The sequence below is a fragment of the Benincasa hispida genome, chromosome 4, assembly GCF_027475165.1.
Source record: "Benincasa hispida cultivar pf3 chromosome 4, pf3_genome.v1.1, whole genome shotgun sequence".
NCBI classification, from domain to species: domain Eukaryota; kingdom Viridiplantae; phylum Streptophyta; class Magnoliopsida; order Cucurbitales; family Cucurbitaceae; genus Benincasa; species Benincasa hispida.
Window position 1 is genome coordinate 18,915,622 of NC_143481.1, and position 20,591 is coordinate 18,936,212.

Consider the following 20,591-nt stretch of genomic DNA (forward strand, 5'->3'; position numbering starts at 1 on the left):
TCAGTACAATACAATATACCAAAGTTGGGTTTAATGTATGACCAAACTTTGGTAAATGTAGAAAGTATTATTCAACAAACAAATGACTCAATGTTGCTGATTGATCGAAGACGTATTCGTCACAGACGACAACGGAACGAGGTGAAGCTAATTTAGAGGCACACAAAGACAACCCCTGTGAGGTAAGCGCCAGGAGGTCGTCTTTTAATTTCATGTAAATTTCTATTTTGAAATTAAAGAACCAATTTCTCTTTTTCTAAAGTAGACTCTACCATATACATGAATTATATTTTTTATTTGTAGAGGGAAGTACAACTTAGTCAAGTCAAAATTTTATTTTTCATATGAATGAAAACAACTACACAACAAAATATATAACTAAGTTTAGTAACAAAGAAATTTGTTAGTTAGAAATAAAAAAAATCATAATAAAAAAAAATAGAAATGGTCAAATCGTGTAGGTACCCTTTCTCTTTGTGGTATTCCACCCACAAGTATGGCTTTTACCAAGTCCACCGGCGCTCTGACATGGTGCCTCTGGATTAAAAGATAATCGTGTACCCGGTATACAATTATCCTCCAACTCAAAACCACCCTATTTTTGTAAATACTTTCAACTTCAACATTATTTTTGAAAAAAAAATTCCTATCTATCCCATTTTTGTTATTACTTTAAGAAACCATAATATTCTTTAACTTTATCCGGTCAAATGTGAAGGGAATGACGCAAGACCATAATTTATTATCGGTCATAAAACAAACATTTTAGTGTAGTATTGTGAAATATCCTAAAGTTTGTACAAACTATCCATAAATTTTATACTTTATATCTAAATACCCTTGAACTTTCAAAAGTTTAAAAAATGTCCTTATACTTTTTTTAAAAAAAAGTTAAAAAATAACGTTTCATTAGTTTTGACGGAAACCATTAGTGTTTTGTTTCTAAAATATTCTTGAACTTTTAGAAATTTTTTTTAAAAAAAAAAACCCTTAAACTTAAAAAAATAATAATAATAATAATAAAATGTCTTTTATTGTTTGTGCATGACAAACCATTAATAGTCATTTAAAAGATATTCTAGAATTTTCAAAAGTTGTATTAATACTCTTGGCCTTGCAAAAAAAAAAAAAAATAGTAATAATACTCCTATCATTAGTATAGTGATGAATTTTGTTTGAAGTTCTCTTGAGTTCAATTATTTTTTAATGCTCCTATAGTTGGTATAGCAAAACTTTCTTACACCAATTTTCTCACAACAAAATATGAACTAAAATTTCTAAAACATAAAATCTCACAAAAAATCAAAATAAAAAAACTCCCCTTAAACCTTACCAAAATGATAAATAGTCAAATACAAAAATTTATGTATTTGGCTATTAATATATGCACCACTACTAACGTATAACCTTATTAAAACATTGAAGTTCCAAGGTCTTCTTGGTGCTTCCATTATTCACTTTCTTCATTATAATCTGTACACCTTAATTGAAGAGGGAAATTTTTGTTTTTATGAGATAAACAAAGCTTAAACAGTTAACAAGAAGGAGAATAAGATGAGAGAAAAATAGAGAAAATAGAAAAGTGTTAAGTCATAGATTGAAGTAGGGGAGAGAGAGGAAATGAAGAGAGATGATGAGGTGTAAATAAACGGTAAGAGAATTTTTAACTTTTTTTTTAAAAAAATATAAATATAAGAATACTTGATCGACCTAATACATATGAATGATAAGAATATAAATAAGAGTGGTCTAAGTGCAAGCATATACCATCGATGAAATAATAAATCTTGGAGTATTCCAAGAGTTGAATCTCACAAAACTATATATGCAATTCAATTGTTCTAAGAAAGAGTTTTTTGATGCAAACCAATGGGGTAACTATAAATAAGTGACTTTGAGGTTTAACATTGATAAAAAGAGTAAACAAGAGTGTTGAACAGGGATACAGTTATGTTTCAACCAAAAGGCCGATAGTGTGCTTTGGGTAATATGACTGCATCATATCTGGATAGTAAAATAGTCATAGACAGAAAACTCTCCTGTATCAAGTTTTTTTAGAAGCTATAGGCAGCTAATGCCTATATTTCCATGGTTAGCTGGATCTTATATTAATTTACATACAATTTTTTTTATCATATGGTGTCTTTTATTTCTAAGGCGGCGTGATAATCCTTTTTCTAGGCTCTTAGTCCCATATCCTTTTGTGACATTGGTTTATATCCTAACTTTCTCAATATTAAGACTCGATTAGATTGCTAAATTAAGTTATCAATTTTAATTTAACTATATATTTCCATAAACTCAACAAATAAAATGCATAAATCAAAGAAGTAACATAAGCATTAATCAAACCATGAAACCCTAGGGTGAACCCCTTAGAAAATTTAGCTAATGATTAAGAACAAATGAATAGATGTTGTTAGATCATAAATCATGATTACAAGATAAATGTTCAGCAAATGAAAAGAAGAGATAAATAGAAAAGTGCATAAATGAACTACAGTAGTGCTAGAAAATACAATATAATGATGTTTTAAGGCAATCTCTCACTCTCTAAGAGTGATTCTCCTTTCTCAATGATGAAGCTTATCACTCCACAAGTTTTCATGGAGTAGAGATAACCCAGAGCTCTCAAACTTTAGAGGAACTTTCATTATTGAAGCTCTCTGATTGGGAAGGGTGAGATTTCTTCCAAGAAGGGTAGAATTTTGTGTATGGGTCATGGTCTCTTGAAAAGAAAAGCTTTCCATTCTTTTATAGGCCTAAATTGGCTTGAAGAACGGTGGAATTTCATGTTCTGAATATTTACCCAATATTTTAGGCGTTAAATAACGACTTTGACGGAGAAAACAACAACCAGAATGATTGGGCACAAATCTGAAAAATTAGGATTTTTTTTTATGCGGGTGCATCAACTTTAGGCGATGTTGTCACATTGAACAAAAATCTATAAAACAATTAAAATCAATGGCAAAAAACTCATAAAATCAGACCAAACTAGTAAAAGTATATTTACATTAGAAGTAAAAGTATATTTACATTAGAGGACATATATTTAACAATTTAAACTAATTTAAACCATTTAAGGGGAAAATATCATGCATATAGCAACTTTTACTATAAAAATGTACCAAAATGGATGGTAAAAATATGCATTTTTTGACATCTATCAATACTAATAGATTTTTGAAAGTTTAGGGATATTTTTGCAATTAGGTATTAACTATTTTTGTCCATATATTAATCGTGAGGGCATTTTTATATTTTTCTATAAGTTTTAAAGGTATTTTTGGAATTTTTAAAATTACAAGAATATTTTTTGAACAAAACCGTACATGTTTTCTCCTAAAACTAGTAATAAAATACTTTTGAATTTTTTTTTAGAAGTTTAAGGATATTTTTTAAACGTTCGAAAGTTGAAAGCATTTTTCATACAAAGTATAGAGTTCGTCAACACTTTTTTTTTTTTTTTTATAACTTTTAACTTATATTATTTAATAACATCTTAAATATTCAAAGGCCTCGTAATGCTATAGTTTTTCTGCAACACTCACCAACCAACTCTCAATTTGTGTAGTGACCCCTCTCTCTTATTTTCTTCTCAAAATAAAATAAAATAATTATAAAAAAAATCATAATATTTCTCTATAAATTGTATTTGTCATCATTATCAACCATATGGAATATACTTCTATGCCACTTTTCCTTTCACTTATCATTTCATTCCAACCCTACCACTCCACTCTCAATTTCAATGGTGCATTTTCTCCTTTTCATCACTTCCATATATTTTCTTTTTCTTTTTTTGTAATTTCATAAATATCGGACAACTTCTGTAAATTTCACTGGAATATCCACATCGTATTGATGACTTTAACAACTTTTTCTATAAATAACATATTTTTACTTAGATTAAAATATAATCCTATTTTTTAAATTTATTTAATTTCATATCATACATTTTCAATTGTCTAATTTTAATAGTGTAATTTCAATAATTTTAAATAAATCCTTCAAAATTAATAACTTTATCTAAATTAATTAAATAATAATAATAATTTTCAAAACTAAAAATATAATTTGTGGATATGTTTTCAAAATTTATAATAAAAATGTTAATGGATAACAAAAATATTTTTAAGAAATCAATAATGGTACAATTCATTGAAAGTACCTAAATTAAAATTCGACAAATATATATGGGCCAAAATAGAATTTTAACTTTTAATTTTTATTTTATCTACTCTTTTAATTAAATATTTTTAATAATAATATATTTTTTTAGAAAAAAGTAGTGTCATGTTGGACCGGTTGGTGAGCGCGGTTGGTGGGTGGATTCAAAGTGCTGACCGGACGTTTTCCAACTTTTTCTTACGTGGCCCCATATTTTTTAATTATTATTATTTTTCCTTTTTTTTATTCCATGCTTTCACATTTTATTTTATCCAAAATTAAAACACAGATATAGGTATCACAAACGAAGACACTCGTGTAAATAAAGATTATTTAAATTAATAATTAATTTTTTTTTAAAAAAATCCTGATGGTGTTTATCGAGCAACAAAAAATCAAAAAGTAAAAAAACTAAATCAATCTAAATCGACTTAATGGTTTGATTTGATTTTGTTTTTTCATATAAAGTTGGACATCTTAATATATATCGGGAGAAAACAATAATATTAGTTTGGCCTTTTTTTTTTTTTTTTGTTAGAAAAATCAATCAAAATCGAATCGATCCAACAATATATATATACCTTTAAAAGATAAACTATATTTCAGTATTTTAATTATTATAGTGCATATATATTTGTTATTTAGAAAAAAAATCCAATTATTATGGAGCGTATATGTATTTTATTTAAAAAAATGCTAAGAAAATAAACCAAAAATGTCAAATTTCAATATATATATAGTTTGAGATTAATTTTAATTTGGTCAATGTGACTTGATATAATCTTCGTTTACAATTTAACGGCTATATATTTTTTCTTCTTTTGAAACTATAAGTTTAATATTTAAACTTCGAGGCTTGAGTTAAATAGGTAACTTTAAAAGGTATTTAATTTGTTTTTAAACTTTAAATTTCATGTTGATAAATCTTTTGGGTTTTCAAATTTGTGTAATAGTACATTCAACAAGAAATATTTAAAATAAATGTATTTTAAATTCTGTATTCAAATGGCAAGTAAAAATAAATTAAAATGTGTATTAATATAAGCTTTTAATTTTGATTTATTAATAGAAAATCAAAATATTTTAACTCGATACAATTGTGCAAAAATCTAAATCAATTGATTGTAGAGGGTACCATATTTGACCACAATAACATATAATAAATACTTTTTAAATTCTGTATTCAAATGGCAATTAAAAATAAATTAAAATGTTTATTAATATAAGCTTTTAATTTTGATTTATTAATAGAAAATCAAAATATTTTAACTCGATACAAATGTGCAAAAATCTAAATCAATTGATTGTAGAGGGTACCATATTTGACCACAATAACATATAATAAATATTTGACCAGCAAGATTCTGTTTCAACCATATAAATTTAACTATGTAACATAAATCAAGACATTGAGTCAATTAACCCAAAAACATCATAACTTATTCTCTAATATATAATTAAATAAAACCGGCTTTCGAAATAAATAAAGAAATGAATAAACCCATGCCTTTTATTCTTATTTTGATTAACGTATAGTGTTGGTCTCTAAATTTGAGGTTTAGAGGTTTGTATTTATTTTATTTCAGTTTTATTTTTTTTAAAAAAAGAGGTTTTTGTTTATATAATCCCTAAAACTTTTAAAAATATCTAATATCTAAGTTCATATTCTTTTAATTATGCATCTAACGCTCATAATTTGAAGATCTTAAAAAATTCAAAATTTCTAAACATTTATGGTAGGGGTGAGCATCGGTCGGACGGGGTCGATTTTCTATGAAAATCGCTACCGAAACTGCTCTCTTCGGTTTATAAAAGTCAAAATCACTCATCAAAAGGTTTTTGCTTAAACCAATCAGTCGGTTTGGGGTCGGTCAGTTTCGGTTTAAACCACCTTTTTTTTTTTTTTTTTTTAGTTTTGACCTTTTTTTACTTCTTCCGGTATCAGTTTTCAATTACGGTACCTATGATCTCATTTATATACCTATGATCTATTCTCATTTATATACCCATGATCTTCCCCTTATCTAACCAATGTGGAACTTTGGTCGTATTCCCAACACTGCACTGTGGATAAACCACTGTCCTGAAAGCAATTACGGCACGACCTAGGCGTTAATCGTTATGTCGATTGCTCCCCAAGATTAAATTAGCTTCAAAATTCAAGCATGCACTTATCAAAAAATAAACTAGAATCGATGAGAAGGTTGCTCAGAACAGAAGAACAATTTAATGAAAATAGAAGAGGAAGTAAGAACAATCAGTCGTGTGTCTCCTTTCTCATATATGATATCTATTAAATAGTAGAGGAGACAGAAACAGATGAACAACCATATGAACATTGTAGCAGACGAATGGTCATATGAATGTTCATAAATAGGCAAATGAACAGGGGCAAAAGAATAGTCTAGAAAACGGTCAAACAAAACGGTCAAAAAAATATTAAGAAAATGATTTATTAAAAAGAATTAAATAATTAAGTAATAAAAATTTATTTCTTTTTCAATGGAAAAACAAGCTCAAAGAATTCTATAATCCTATATTCACATACGGATCTATCATTCAAGCACATAAATATGTATGCAACACTATCTTGAGCATAACCGATAAATACACAATCAAAAGTTTTATATCTTACCATAGATTTCTTAAATGCAGGATATGGTACCTTAGCCAAACATCTCACACCCTCAGGTAAGAGAGATTAGATGCATATTTCTAGAGTTTGTAAGGTGTCTTATTCAGTTTTTTGTGAGATACTCTGTTCAGAATGAAATATGCAGAAAGCACAACTTCCCCCCACATCCTACAAGTTATCAAACAATCCAGAACTTAACAACATAACATTCATCATTTCCGTAAGAGTTCTATTTTTACGTTCTACTACACCATTTTGTTGTGGTGAATAAGGTGCAGTAAATTCATGAATAATTTATTTGATTCACAAAATTTTTTAAGCGTACTATCATTGTATTCACCGAATCACACCACTTTTTGACCTTAACCTTTCAATCTTCGTGTCTAATTGATTCTCCACTTCTGCTTTATATTTCAAAAACATATTACCAACTTCATCTTTTGTTTTTAAAAGATAGATTTTAGTATATCTAGAAAAATCATAAACAAAAGAAATGTAGTAATTTTTCTACCTCTACTTGTGGTGTTTTTGAAATCAGCTAAATTAGAGTGAATCAGTTCTAGTAATTCTGTACTTCTAGATGTGACAGGTTTAAAAGGTTTCTTGATAAACTTTGTTTCTACACAAACATGACGTTTACTAATTTCATGTGTTTCAGATGCATTAATCAATTTAAATCCTTAAGTTTCTTAACCAATGCAAAATTCACATGATCTAGTCTACCGTGCCACATATCAAAAGACTCAACTATGTAAGCAGAATTAGAAGTACTTGCACTCATCAAATTTGTAACAGGAGCAATATTTAATACAAAAAGACCATCAGTAAGATATCGCTTACCACCAAAGTCTCCATTTTTTGTGAGAACAACCTTGTCAACTTCTAGGACAACCTTAAGCCCAACTCGATTCAGTAGACTCCCAGATACCAAGTTCCTACGTAAGGAAGGTACATACAATACATTAATTAAGGATAAAGTTTTTCTAGAGGTTAATTTTAAAAGAACATTTCCTTTTCCAAGCACTTCTATTGTGGCAGAGTTACCCATGAACGCACATTCTTTGTCAGTAGTTTCCTTGTAGTCATGGATGAGCTCTCGATTTGAGCAGAAATGTCTCGAAGCTTCGGTGTCAAGTATCTAGTCAATTTTGTTTTCCACAAGGTTTGCTTCCACAACAGCCATGATTACGTCATCTTGTTCAGCAAGATTAGCTTGTGGTGTAGGTCGTTAATTTGGCATTCCTTTCCTTTGACTGCATTGGAAGGATTTGTAATTTGTGCCCAAGTTTCTTGACATAGCAAATCAATTTTTTCTTTTCAATCTTCCCATTAGCAGTTTGTAATGTTCATTCTTTTGAGAGGAATTTTTCTTTCCAGGCTGTTTTTTATGATTTTTGAACCTGTCTTTGTTAACAGCAGAAGATTCAACCAAATTAGCATTAACTGGATTTAGATTTCCAGAAATTAGCTTATCGTTTAGCCTATTGGCTTCTTCCGTGTGCATGTGACTGATTAACTCCTGGAGTGTCAGATCCTTCTTTTTTTGTTTTAGATGATTTCTATAGTCGCTCCAAGATGGGGAAAATTCTCAAGCAATATATTTGCTTGGAGAACTTCACACATTTTCATGCCCTCGGTCAGAACTTTGGCCATCAAATTTTCATATTCATGTATCTACTCCACTATACATTTCTTGTCCGTCATCTGGAATTATAGTCATTTACTGATGACGTACTTCTTGCGGCCAACATCATCTCCTCCATATCAGGACTCCAACATACTCCAAATTAATTACCTTTGCTGACTTTTAGACCACAAACAAATCAAACATCGAATCTGTCATATGATTTAACAAATGGCCACAGACTGTTTTGTTGTCTTTCTCGTACTTTTCAAGACTAATCGTAGAGGACTGCTTTGATTGATTAGAAACATTAAGGGATTTTTTTTAGGATTCTGGATCAGAGATAGTATGTCCTTCTCGATATCAGCAGACGTTTCCGTGGTGAGGATGTAATCAATCTCTAGTTGCTCAAAGAAAATCAATAATTTCTGAGACCAGTAGTGATAATTTGCTCCATTTAGTGGTTTGAGCTTGGACAAATTGGTGAGAACCTTACCATTCTTGATCGACATCTAGTTAATTGCTTTCAGAGCAGTAGGTTCTTCACGACGCAGCAACTCTTCATAACATATGTTCTAACATTGAATTGGTAATTCAACCTTTTTACTTTTTAAGCCTGAACCAACTACGACATTAACTACAATTATTTTAGAATGTGACAAATAAATGTTTTCCATGATAGTATGGAAACAAGTGTGTTTGATTTTATCCACATGTTTTTCAATTTGTGGGTTCCTTCCATTTGTTGAGGGAGGTTCTAATTTCTATACTCTTATATAAATTTTATGTTGGCTAAAAAAATGGATAATCTTTTTCATTCAGAGTGTTTGGAGCGTTAAGTTTAGTTTTGAAGTATGGAATTAATATGTGAGAGTTAGAAAATCTGTATTTAGAGTGTAGAGCTATTTAGTTAGAACTAGATAGAGGGGAAAGGGAAAAAATCAAAAGGGAAATATGGAGTTTTTCGATAAGTATGCAAAAGAGAGAATAAAGAGAAGATTAATTTTCTTTATAAATGTGCAATACTATTGAAGTCGATGAAGTTGAGTTATTTAACAAGTACTTATGAAGTGGCTTGACCAAACACTCCTTTATTCTTAATAATTAATAACAATTGCGAATTAATATTTATCTTACAAATATTAATTGAATTTAGGTTTAAATCTTATTTTGGTCCCTAAACTTTGAATAATGTTCTATTTTGGTCCCAAAACTTTTTAAAATGTTTGTTTTAATCCCTGAATTTTGAATATTGTTTTATTTTGGTCCATGAACTTTAAAAAAAGTTCGTTTTAGTCTATGAATTTTTAAAAAGTACTTCTTTTGGTTTATGACGTATTAAGATTTTGTTAGAGAATGGCAAGGTGACTACGCTAAAGATGTATGTTTCAATTTTGAATAAGGTGGTAAAGGGGAGAATTTAAAAGATATTTTTAATTCAAAATTTTAGTCATTTAATATTTTGGTATGTTGGTTGCATTTTATTTCACATTCATATTGCTCAATACATCTAAAGCATAGTCATTCAAAAATACGAACTCCCTCACATTTCTTTAAAGAGTTCAGATGATTTTAATAATAGGGACTAAAATAAATACATTTTATAAATTTAGAGACCAAGATAAAACAAGATTCAAAATTGACTAAAATAAGATTTAAACCTTCAATTTACATGATTATTGGCAGCCTTAAAATCTTTGGAAAGGAATAATAATAATGATTTGATCTGCAGCCATTAGTTTAAAGAAAGGAATAATAATAATGATTTGATCTGCAGCCATTAGTTTAATGCACCAGTGGAAATATGGTTTTGACTATATAATGGTATGTTATTTTCTATTTATATAAAAAACTCAAATACTATTTTAGTCTCTATATTTTTTTATTTTAGTTCATTTTAGTCTCTTCATTTTCACTTTGAAAGGATAAAAATGGTCGCTTTTTCAAAAGTTCAATGATCAAAATGAACTAAAGTTGAAAAGTACAATGACTAAAATGAACATTTTTAAAACATAGGGACCAAAATGAACTAAAATTAAAAGTATAGGGATCAAAATGAACATTTTGAAAGTTGAGGACCAAGATGAAAAAAGACTAAAACTACCCGAACAAAAGGAATATTAAAAAAAAAAAATTTAAAAAAAAACGATATGTCATTTTAAGTTTGACGTTTTGAGGTAAGCATAATCAAATTACTAACCTAAAAAAAATCTACCTTTATCCAAGTTTCATTTACCTCTTTTTACTTTTTGTTTCAAAGACATCCCAAGTGTTATTCACTTTAATGTTAAAAAAAATGATTTATTAGATTTAATTTTGTTTAGGACGAATGTGGAAGAGAAAAATTTGAATCTCTGACTTATGTCAACTAGAACTATGTTCACATTAGTATTCATAGACTACATCAACTAGAGATATGTTTACAGTTGATGTTTATGGACTTTTTTCTTTTTACAATATGTGGAGTGAGAAAATTGAACCTTTAACTTAAAAATTGACACTGCAAATTTATATTAATTGTATTATACTCTATTGATGGGTGTTCATTGACTTTAATTACGTTATATAGTGATTTTTTTCAAAATAAATATTTACATATAGAATGTTTTGGGGTTGGTATCAATTAAAAAAAAAAAAAAAAACCCAACTACCACCACCTTTCTCATGAAAAAAGTATGAATAAATAATTTTCACCACCCAAATCCCCCAAATTATATATATCCATTAAACCTAAAAAGTAATGATATTAATAGTTAGCGAAGATAGACAAAACCAAAATATGTTTTTTTTAAAAAAACCAAAATGTTGTAATATGTATAACATTAAAATGGAATAAGTCTTGAAGATAAAAATAATAAGTTAACTAGAAAATAATATTAATTATTAACTGATAAAAAAAATTACAAGTTAGTAGTAAGTCAATGAATCATTATATCTGAACAAAAAATTAAGAATCATTATTGGCTAAATAAATTCGTTTATTCTAATTTAAAATGAAAAATTGGAAGTATTTGGATACATTGTTTTTTTCGTTCATGCATTATGTTAGATATTCGTATTTCAATTTTATCTATAAATTCTACTTTCCATAATAACTAACACAATACCAAATTGATTATAGCTTAATAAATTAAGATATTATTACAAAGTTTAATATTAGTTTAAGCTTTTAATTTGATCGGGGATTTAATATATTTATTTTAATTATTTGTTCTCCTTCAATCCCACTAATACAATATGAGCTAGCAACTAAAGTTGTTTTATAATTAAAAATAATTAAAAGTAATTTTGCTGCAATTTTTTGTTCAAAAGTTTTTATGAATATGTATGGTTAGGATTCACTAACTTACTAACTTAAATCTTATAAACATTTTTTTTTTAGAAAATAAACTTCACCAATCACCAATCTAAATCACTGATTTATTTGTTTTTTTTTTTTCTTTCACCAACCAATGTAAGAAAAATCTGAAATTTTTAGTTGAATTCATATTTAGAAGTGTTCGGTATTTGTTTTTGTTTGAATGATGTGCTTAAATTGCATCGTTAGTTTAAAGAAACCAAGCTGAACAGCTAAACTACAAAACTTTATTTACTTTTTGTTCCGTCTCCACGGCACCTAATTTTCTAATAATAATAAGAATAATAAATAAAAATAAATTGAAGCGTGGCTTCTCCCTCCTTCGACTTGCTAGGCTGCACTGGCGTCTATATAAAATCCATGTCTGCTCAATTTTCCATTGCAGCGAAGAACGGCCACGGAAATCGAAGAAGCCAACTGAACAATGGCTCTTTCCAGCAGTTCTCTCATTCCCACCAAATCTTTTGTTGGGACTCAGACCCTTCTTCCTTCCTCTAAGCCTCACCATTGTTCTCTCTACTCCAACGATCAAAAGCCCATGCGGATCGTCGCTCAAGCTTCTGAGTCTGCGAACAAACCTGTGGTTTCCGAGCCACCGATGGAGAAGAAATCTGTTGCATCGGCTGTGGCGAACTCGACGGTGAAGACGGCTCAGAAGTTGGGTTCTGAGAAATGGACTCCCGATAGTTGGAGGTCGAAGAAAGCTCATCAGCTTCCCGAGTATCCGAATCAAGAGGAGCTCCAATCGGTGCTTCAAACGCTGGAAGCATTTCCACCACTCGTCTTCGCTGGAGAGGCGAGGAGCCTGGAGGAACGTTTAGCAGAGGCGGCAATGGGGAATGCTTTCCTTCTACAAGGTGGGGATTGTGCTGAGAGCTTTAAGGAATTTAACGGCAATAACATTCGTGATACATTCAGGGTTCTTCTTCAAATGGGTGCTGTTCTAATGTTTGGAGGACAAATGCCAGTCATTAAGGTCTCATTTCGTTTGCTTCTCTGTCTAATTTTTCTTTTGATTTTGGCCTCGTTTTTCTCTTTGGTTTCGGTAAAATTGATCCGTGAATCTGGAAATTTTGTTGTTAAGGTTGGTAGAATGGCCGGCCAGTTTGCAAAGCCGAGGTCAGACTCGTTAGAAGAGAAGGACGGTGTAAAGCTACCAAGTTACAGGGGCGATAATATCAATGGCGATGCGTTTGATGAGAAGTCGAGGATTCCAGATCCTCAAAGGTTGATTCGGGCTTACTGTCAATCTGCTGCAACTTTGAATCTTTTGAGGGCTTTTGCCACTGGTGGTTATGCAGCCATGCAGAGGGTCACACAGTGGAACTTGGATTTTGCAGAGCATAGCGAGCAAGGAGATAGGTATTTGTTTTAATTCAGATTCTTTCATCTTATCGAGTTTATCCGGGTCAAATTTTGGGCGTTTAAAGGAGTTGAGTCAACCCATTTTATTTTTCTCATAAAAAAGATCTTAATGAATCTTCAAGGTTCCTCTGGCTTCTGATTTCCCTTTTTCTTTTGATAAGAATTCTCAGGCTTTTGATGATTCTTTTTTTCCATGCCCTTTCCCCTCCATGCATCTTTAATTCTGTATTAAGTGTAGAGATCTTTAAAAACAATCACTTCATAAGAATCATAACTACAAACGTTGAATTCTTTTATAATTGTCCAAACTTGTCAGTGATCGGTCTCAATTAATTTAAGTATTTAACTTAACTTTGTGCCCAGCCAATAAACTTTATACATTCGTAATAATTGGAGAACAAGGAAAGTTAACCTTCTTTCATGGGGAACTGAATGCTTTGTTTCTGATTATGCACATTATTCTTCATATGCAAGAATAGATTAGAGATATAATTGACATTAATTTTTACTTTCTTTGGTTCTAAATCTTTTATTATTATTGTGTTTCAGATACCAAGAACTCGCCCACCGAGTTGATGAGGCCCTTGGATTCATGGCTGCCGCTGGACTCACTATTGATCATCCTATCATGACTGCAACCGATTTCTGGACATCTCATGAATGCTTACTCTTGCCTTATGAGCAGTCACTTACGCGGTTGGATTCGACATCTGGTCTTTACTATGACTGCTCTGCTCATATGCTTTGGGTGGGTGAACGAACCAGACAGTTGGATGGTGCACATGTTGAATTCTTAAGAGGGGTTGCCAATCCCCTAGGGATTAAAGTAAGTGCATCTGATTAAGCTACCAGATTTGTTCGTTTTGTTGATAATTTGGTAACAAGGACATGTCCTATATTGTTTTTGAGAGATCCCATGTCGAAAAACGATGCTATCTGATGTTATATAAGTTGATGTGGAAGGTAGCAGAAATATGTTTTATGTTCTCATGTCCTGAAAAAGCTCCTTTTATACACTATTTGGATCGTATTCCTCATGTGAACATGTATTTGACCGTCTTGACTAAATAACTTGAATCTTATGGTGTAGGTAAGTGATAAGATGAATCCAAGCGAGCTAGTTAAGATCATTGAGATATTAAATCCTCAAAACAAGCCAGGGAGGATTACAGTGATCACCAGAATGGGAGCTGAGAATATGAGAGTGAAGCTTCCTCATCTGATCAGAGCTGTTCGCAGGTCTGGGCAAATTGTCACATGGGTCTCCGATCCTATGCATGGGAACACTATCAAAGCCCCCTGTGGTCTCAAGACCCGCCCCTTCGACGCTATCAGGGTATGATATCAATCTTTTGTTATTCAATTGCTGGGCTAGATCAGAAAGGCATGATTAATAGAACATAAAGTTACTCCTAATTCCTAAATAGTATGATATTTCATAATTTTAGCATATAATGAGTACATTTAACTATGTGACATTGATTTTTATTCGATCCAACCATTATGGTTTCTCAATCAGTTCATAACCATTCGAGTATTAACTTTCATATCCAAATCTCTAGATCCACCCCTAAAAATTGCTTGGAACTGGTGCTGGATGGACAGAAATAGCAATATTCAGCTAAATTTCTTATTTCAAGTACTTCACCATCCTTTTCATTCACTTAATGAAAATTCTGTATCCTTTTTCTAAAAGAAAATATTTCCAGTATTTCGCGGCGAGGGAAATATTTGCTAGAGAAGAGTAAGAAGGTATTGTAGATAGTTTTTTGTCTGTCCACGTAGAGATGGCCATTTGGTAGGATATTGGGACTTGGAAAGATTTTTGTGGTCAGAGTGTTCTTAAAGAATTGTGGTAGGTAGGTAAGCAGGGTAGGTATGTTTCAGTTTCCCTATCACCAAGTTGGTTGCACCTTTTGAACAAATTTTTAGATTATGACAATTTTCACCAACTCTTTAAGTTGCTTGTTTTACATTTCATTGTGGGTCATCCAAGTTGGGGGAAAAAACTCTTGAAGCTAACAACAAATATAACAAGAAGTTTTGACTAATTTGTCAATCTATGTTTGTCTGAAGAAAGCAAGTAATATGGAGGTTTGTGTTGGCAGGCTGAGGTGAGAGCCTTTTTTGATGTGCACGAGCAAGAGGGCAGCCATGCTGGGGGAGTTCACTTGGAGATGACTGGGCAGAATGTGACCGAATGCATTGGTGGGTCGAGAACCGTAACCTTTGATGACTTGAGCTCACGCTACCACACCCACTGTGATCCTAGGCTCAATGCTTCACAATCCCTCGAGCTCGCCTTCGTTATCGCCGAGCGATTCAGGAAGAGGAGGATCAAGTTGCAAACATCTCTTCCCTCTTCTGGCCTGTAAAATGCTTTAATAAAGTTTGTCCTTGTAATATTATCCTTGTCCTTTTCAATCTTCTGCTGCCTCCTCTCTTGGCTGTATCAATATCAATTATGGTATTTATCTACTTTTCTTTCGTTGTATACTTTGTATTACACTGAAAACTATTGGTTTGGCATTGGGACCCTCATAAATAGAAATGGGTTAAACTAGACCTTGCCATTCCTATATGAAGCTTTGAGTGTTAGTTTATCTCATTCTCCATTTGTAAAGATTTTGAATTAAATGTTTATGCTTTTGTAAATTATAGTTCATCGTTTTCATTATTGTTTATTTTCTCGGGGGTTGTATTATGATAAGAGTCAATTACACCAAAAAATCATGGTCATTATTAAAATATAGAGAGTCCTAATTTCAAAAGGGTCTTCTTCACATTAAACACTATCTATGTCTAGCCGTGCAACATATTTAGATTGGTCGAGTACAAGTCCATAAGATAGGCGATCAACTTGGATACCTAAGAAGAGTCGGTTTCCAATAACTTTCACATAAAACTTAGTGTCAAATGTGGTGAACGAGGAAAAATTCCTTGCCCATTTATGATTTGAAACGTCCCTAAATGATATATTAACATTTTTATTACTTTTACATTATTTTTAATAACGCAATTAGGGCTAATAATGAATGAAGGTAGTATGGACAATTCTCCATACTACAATCACACAAAAAAAATTTCTATGAACTAGTGAGATATTAAGGATGCATCATTCCATGTCAAGAAAGAAATCTTAGTTAATAATATTTTTAAACTTTTAAAAACATAGAATATACCCTTACCATTAATTTTTAATGGAAGTCATTAGCTAATTTTTTTCTTCCAAAAATATCCCTAAACTTTCAAGTTTTATAAATGTCCTTAAACTTTAAAGAAAGTTTATAAACATCGTTATTATTAAATATGAACAAAAACCTTTAGCATCTTCTTTAAAAAATAACATTAAACTTTAAAAATTCTATTGATATGCTTAATCTTCAAAACAACGAAGAAATGTCCTTATTGTTAGCAAATGAGAAGAAAATGTTTATCAACACCCTATTTTACTTCCATCTCACACTTTCTCTCTCTCCTCTACTTCAATCTATGACCTTCTATGTTAATTTTCTTCCTTTATACTTTCTTACTTGTAAGGATGAAGACTCTGTTGATCATTTTTACAATTCAAGTTAGTTTATTTATTATGATTAGTTAAGAGGTTACCCATGGTTGAATATGATATTTCTTTTTCGATCATTTTCATATTTTACGATTAATTGTTTCTTGATTTCGGATCTTAATTATGATAGTTTGAGGGATTTTATGTTTTAACATAAAGTTTTGGATTTCATTTGTTTGACGAGAAAATTGGGGTAGGAATTGGACAAATGAGAAGAAAATTAAAGTATTTATATGAAAAATGAAGATATATATATATATATATATATATATATTGATCATACTAATAGTAAGAGCATTTTGTAGTTTTTTTTTTCTTGGTAAAAGAAACAATTTATTGATATGTATAAGGAAAAAATCCCAAGCAAAAGGAATTACAAAAGAGATTGCCAATTACTGACTAAAAAGAATAAACTGAAATGAGTGAAAGGATGTTTTGTTTTACACCAAGAAAAAGTAGTAGACAAAACAAGCTCCGAAAACCGAGTACTAAAAGAAAAAGTGTCATTAAATAGTCTTCTGTTCCTTTCACCCCATAAGCATCAAAAGGATGCTCGAATAAAGGCCAACTAAATCCTTTTGGTAGTACCAAGAAGACGGGTGCCGTCCATATACTAACGGTAAACGTATCCTTTTTTTTTTTTTAGTTTAAGGATATTAATTAAAATTTTGAACGTTCTGAGATATTTTTGAAACAAAGTCCTAACAGTGTTATTCCAAAACTAATAATAAGAGTGTATATTAATGTTCTTTTGAAAGTTGTATCATTGAAACTACTTAGGGGGCGGTTGGGGCAAGGAGTTGGTTAGTATAATCCTAGGTTATTATAGTCGAGTTGTAATAATTTGTGTTTGGGTTGTATATTAATTTAGTTTGGGTTATAATAGTATGTGTTTGAGATATAAACTAATTTAGTTTGAGAAGGAAATAGTAAAAATTATAGTAAATAATAAAAAGATGAACGTAAAATAGTAAATGCTATAGTAAATGAAGGTTTTGAAATAGTGTTTACGGTAGCTAATTGGAAAATACAAAATAGTATTTACTGTAAGGTATTATTATAGTCTTAGAATAGTTATTGTCATAAACACACCCTTAGCAGTGTTGAACTAAAATTATAAGAATTTTAAAATTTTAAAATTTTAAATTTTAACTTAATAAAGTGTTGGACTAAATTAAACATCAACTCAATTGTTAATTGACGTGCACTCAAGTGTTTCTATCGTGGTAAATTTTGTCGAAATTAAAAACTCAATTATCAATAATATTGCACGATAAGGACTAAATCGATATAATTTGTAAAGTACAATAATTATATTATTACTCTATACTAAAAAAGATAAATTATTATTCTTTATAATTTATAGATTAAACCGTTATAAATTAAAAAATATGACGACTTACATCGGAGTTAAGTTCAAGAATAATGTATTTTTTGAAAATAATGACAAAAATAGGGTACATAGAAAAAAAGTTTTAAAAGTAGGGTTGAAGGGAAAAGTATTAGCAAAAATAGGGTACCAAAATCGTGACACACGATTTTTATTAATCCAAGTCATCACCCCTGTGGTTGGTAGATGGCTGCCATGTCAGCATATGCGTGGACTTGTCCATGAATGAAAACCAAACTCGTGGACCCCATCCACGATTTAAGTATTTTTTTTATTTTGGTTTTTTTTTTTTTGGGATTTACATGGTTTGTTTTTTAAATTTTTAATTAACAATTTTCTTCTTTCTTGTTTTGTGTTTGTTCTTTTATATCATACTCATTTATTAGATTGAGTGTCTCAAGATAAAATATAATTTCATTAGTTCTTTTATTTCAAGATAGAAATCCACCTAAAGCTAAAAGTTTGGATTACAATTCACCTAATTTTTCACATGGTGGTTTTCTTTGTGTGCCTCTGGATTTGCTTCACTTTGTTGTTATTTCTCTTTGTGTACAACGATCATGACGTGCACGCCAGAACGATAGATATTCTGTATGAATTTAACGCTAATCTTGGTCGTGCTTACCTCTCAAATCAATCTAGTGTAGTGTCGGGAGTGTTTGGCACAATGGCGGTACCATTTTTCGTAGACTGAACTGTCTTTACACACGATCTGGTTGATGTCACTCTATGATATTGAAGCATATAAGAGGACTGATGGTCAACCAAATGTCTTAACCATCACGATAATAATTAGGTAGTAATGACCAAATATCTTACGTGTATGACATTCAATTAATCTGGAAAAAAAAAATTAGACACCCAAAAAATATTTAATATCTTACATGTATGACATCTAATTAATCTGCATGAATTCGACACTAGTCTTGGTCGTGCATCTGTTGGTATACTAACAACATTTTGCTGACTATTCAGAGGCAGCTAATACACCACTCCATCTAAAATTTTAAAAAAATATATAGTTAATTTATTTTATTACATAAAATGATAATAGAATAAAATGATAACCTAATGTACGTTGTGGACAAGTACGCTTGTTATGTCCTTTTCCCTTGCAAATTATACATCGAACTTTTTAGCTAGCCTCTCGCTAATCTATTTCATTACGAATTTGCATACTTTTTGATCGACCATGCTTAGGTCCGCATTTGTATGAGCTTCTGTTAATAATAATTATGGATGGAAGCGACCTTCATAATATCGCTTGAAATGAAACAATTTGTAGCATTCATCAATATAAGGTAAGTATGTCAAAAACATATAATTAATTACAAACTACAATTACATGAGAGCATAGAATCTTGAATGACTGCCATTTGTTACAAGAACAAGTCTTTCTTTCAAACCCATAACTTGTGTGTGTTCGCCTTCATAGGGAGAAATCATACTTATGTCAGTTTGTACTTAAAAAGATTGGGCTTTTTTGTCAATAGACGTCATTATTAAAGGAACCTAGTTAGGGTTCTTGAGAAGAAAACATGGATCATCCCAATTTTCATAGAACAGAATTTTACAGAGGAAGATCAAAGATATGCATTTAATAAAGAAAAAATTCAACATGCATCTTAAAACAAAATACGAAAGAATAAATTGGGATTGAAACCCTTGCCTTTGAAGAACGATTATTCAATTGAATTCCCTCGAACTTTAATTGGGCACTACCACAAAGGTGACCTCGATATTCTCTGGATGAGAATCCAGGAGGAGTGGGACTCTGACTATTTTGGTGAGGGAAAAAAGATTGATTGAGAGAATAGAGAGGATGTAGGAGGGAAAAATCTTGAGATCACCTAACCCTATGTAATTTTTTAGGAAGAAGAAGATTGAAGCCTCTCTCACCACTCCTGTGAAGGGAAAACAAACGAAGGTTTTTGCAGCAGAAAGTGGAATCGATTCCAATTTTTGTTAATTTCCAGAATACCCAAAAATTGCAGAACATTCAAGATAGATTACGCATTAAAACATAATTTCACAGCATGCTAAGAAATGGAAAAATGAGAAGTAAAAATTTTACCTTTGAAGAACAATTCTTCAAGATTTCCTTCAAACGGATGTCATGAATGGATCTCTTAAATACATTTTCCAATTGGGACACCACCACAATAAGAGCCTCATGTATTCTTTAGGGTTGAGAATTGGCATGAGTTGTGGGCTCTGTCTTTGATTTGGAAGAGGGAGAAGGAAAGTTTGAGAGGGATTTTTAGAGAACCTTTCTTGTGATTTTTTTGTAGAGAATTATTCTCCCAGGAATTCAAGGAGGAAGTTGAAGAATGACCACACAGTCCACAACCCCCCACTACACGAATGGGTTGAGAGAATTAGGGGGAGGGAGTTGTAACTTCTTCCCTTTAATTAAAATAATATTAATTTAATAAAATAAAATTAATAATAACTATATATATAATAACAACCTTATTATAT

At 30.7% G+C, this 20,591-nt stretch overlaps 1 protein-coding gene across 1 annotated transcript; it reads left to right on the plus strand.

Annotated features, from left to right (window-relative positions):
* Positions 1-11,951: 11,951 nt before the first annotated feature.
* On the plus strand, positions 11,952-15,810 carry LOC120074983 (Class-II DAHP synthetase family protein). Its single transcript, XM_039028110.2, has 5 exons — positions 11,952-12,766; positions 12,875-13,152; positions 13,705-13,981; positions 14,246-14,491; positions 15,264-15,810. The coding sequence occupies exons 1-5, from the start codon at positions 12,215-12,217 to the stop codon at positions 15,528-15,530; spliced, it is 1,620 nt and encodes a 539-aa protein (XP_038884038.1). The 5' UTR covers positions 11,952-12,214; the 3' UTR covers positions 15,531-15,810.
* Positions 15,811-20,591: the final 4,781 nt, after the last annotated feature.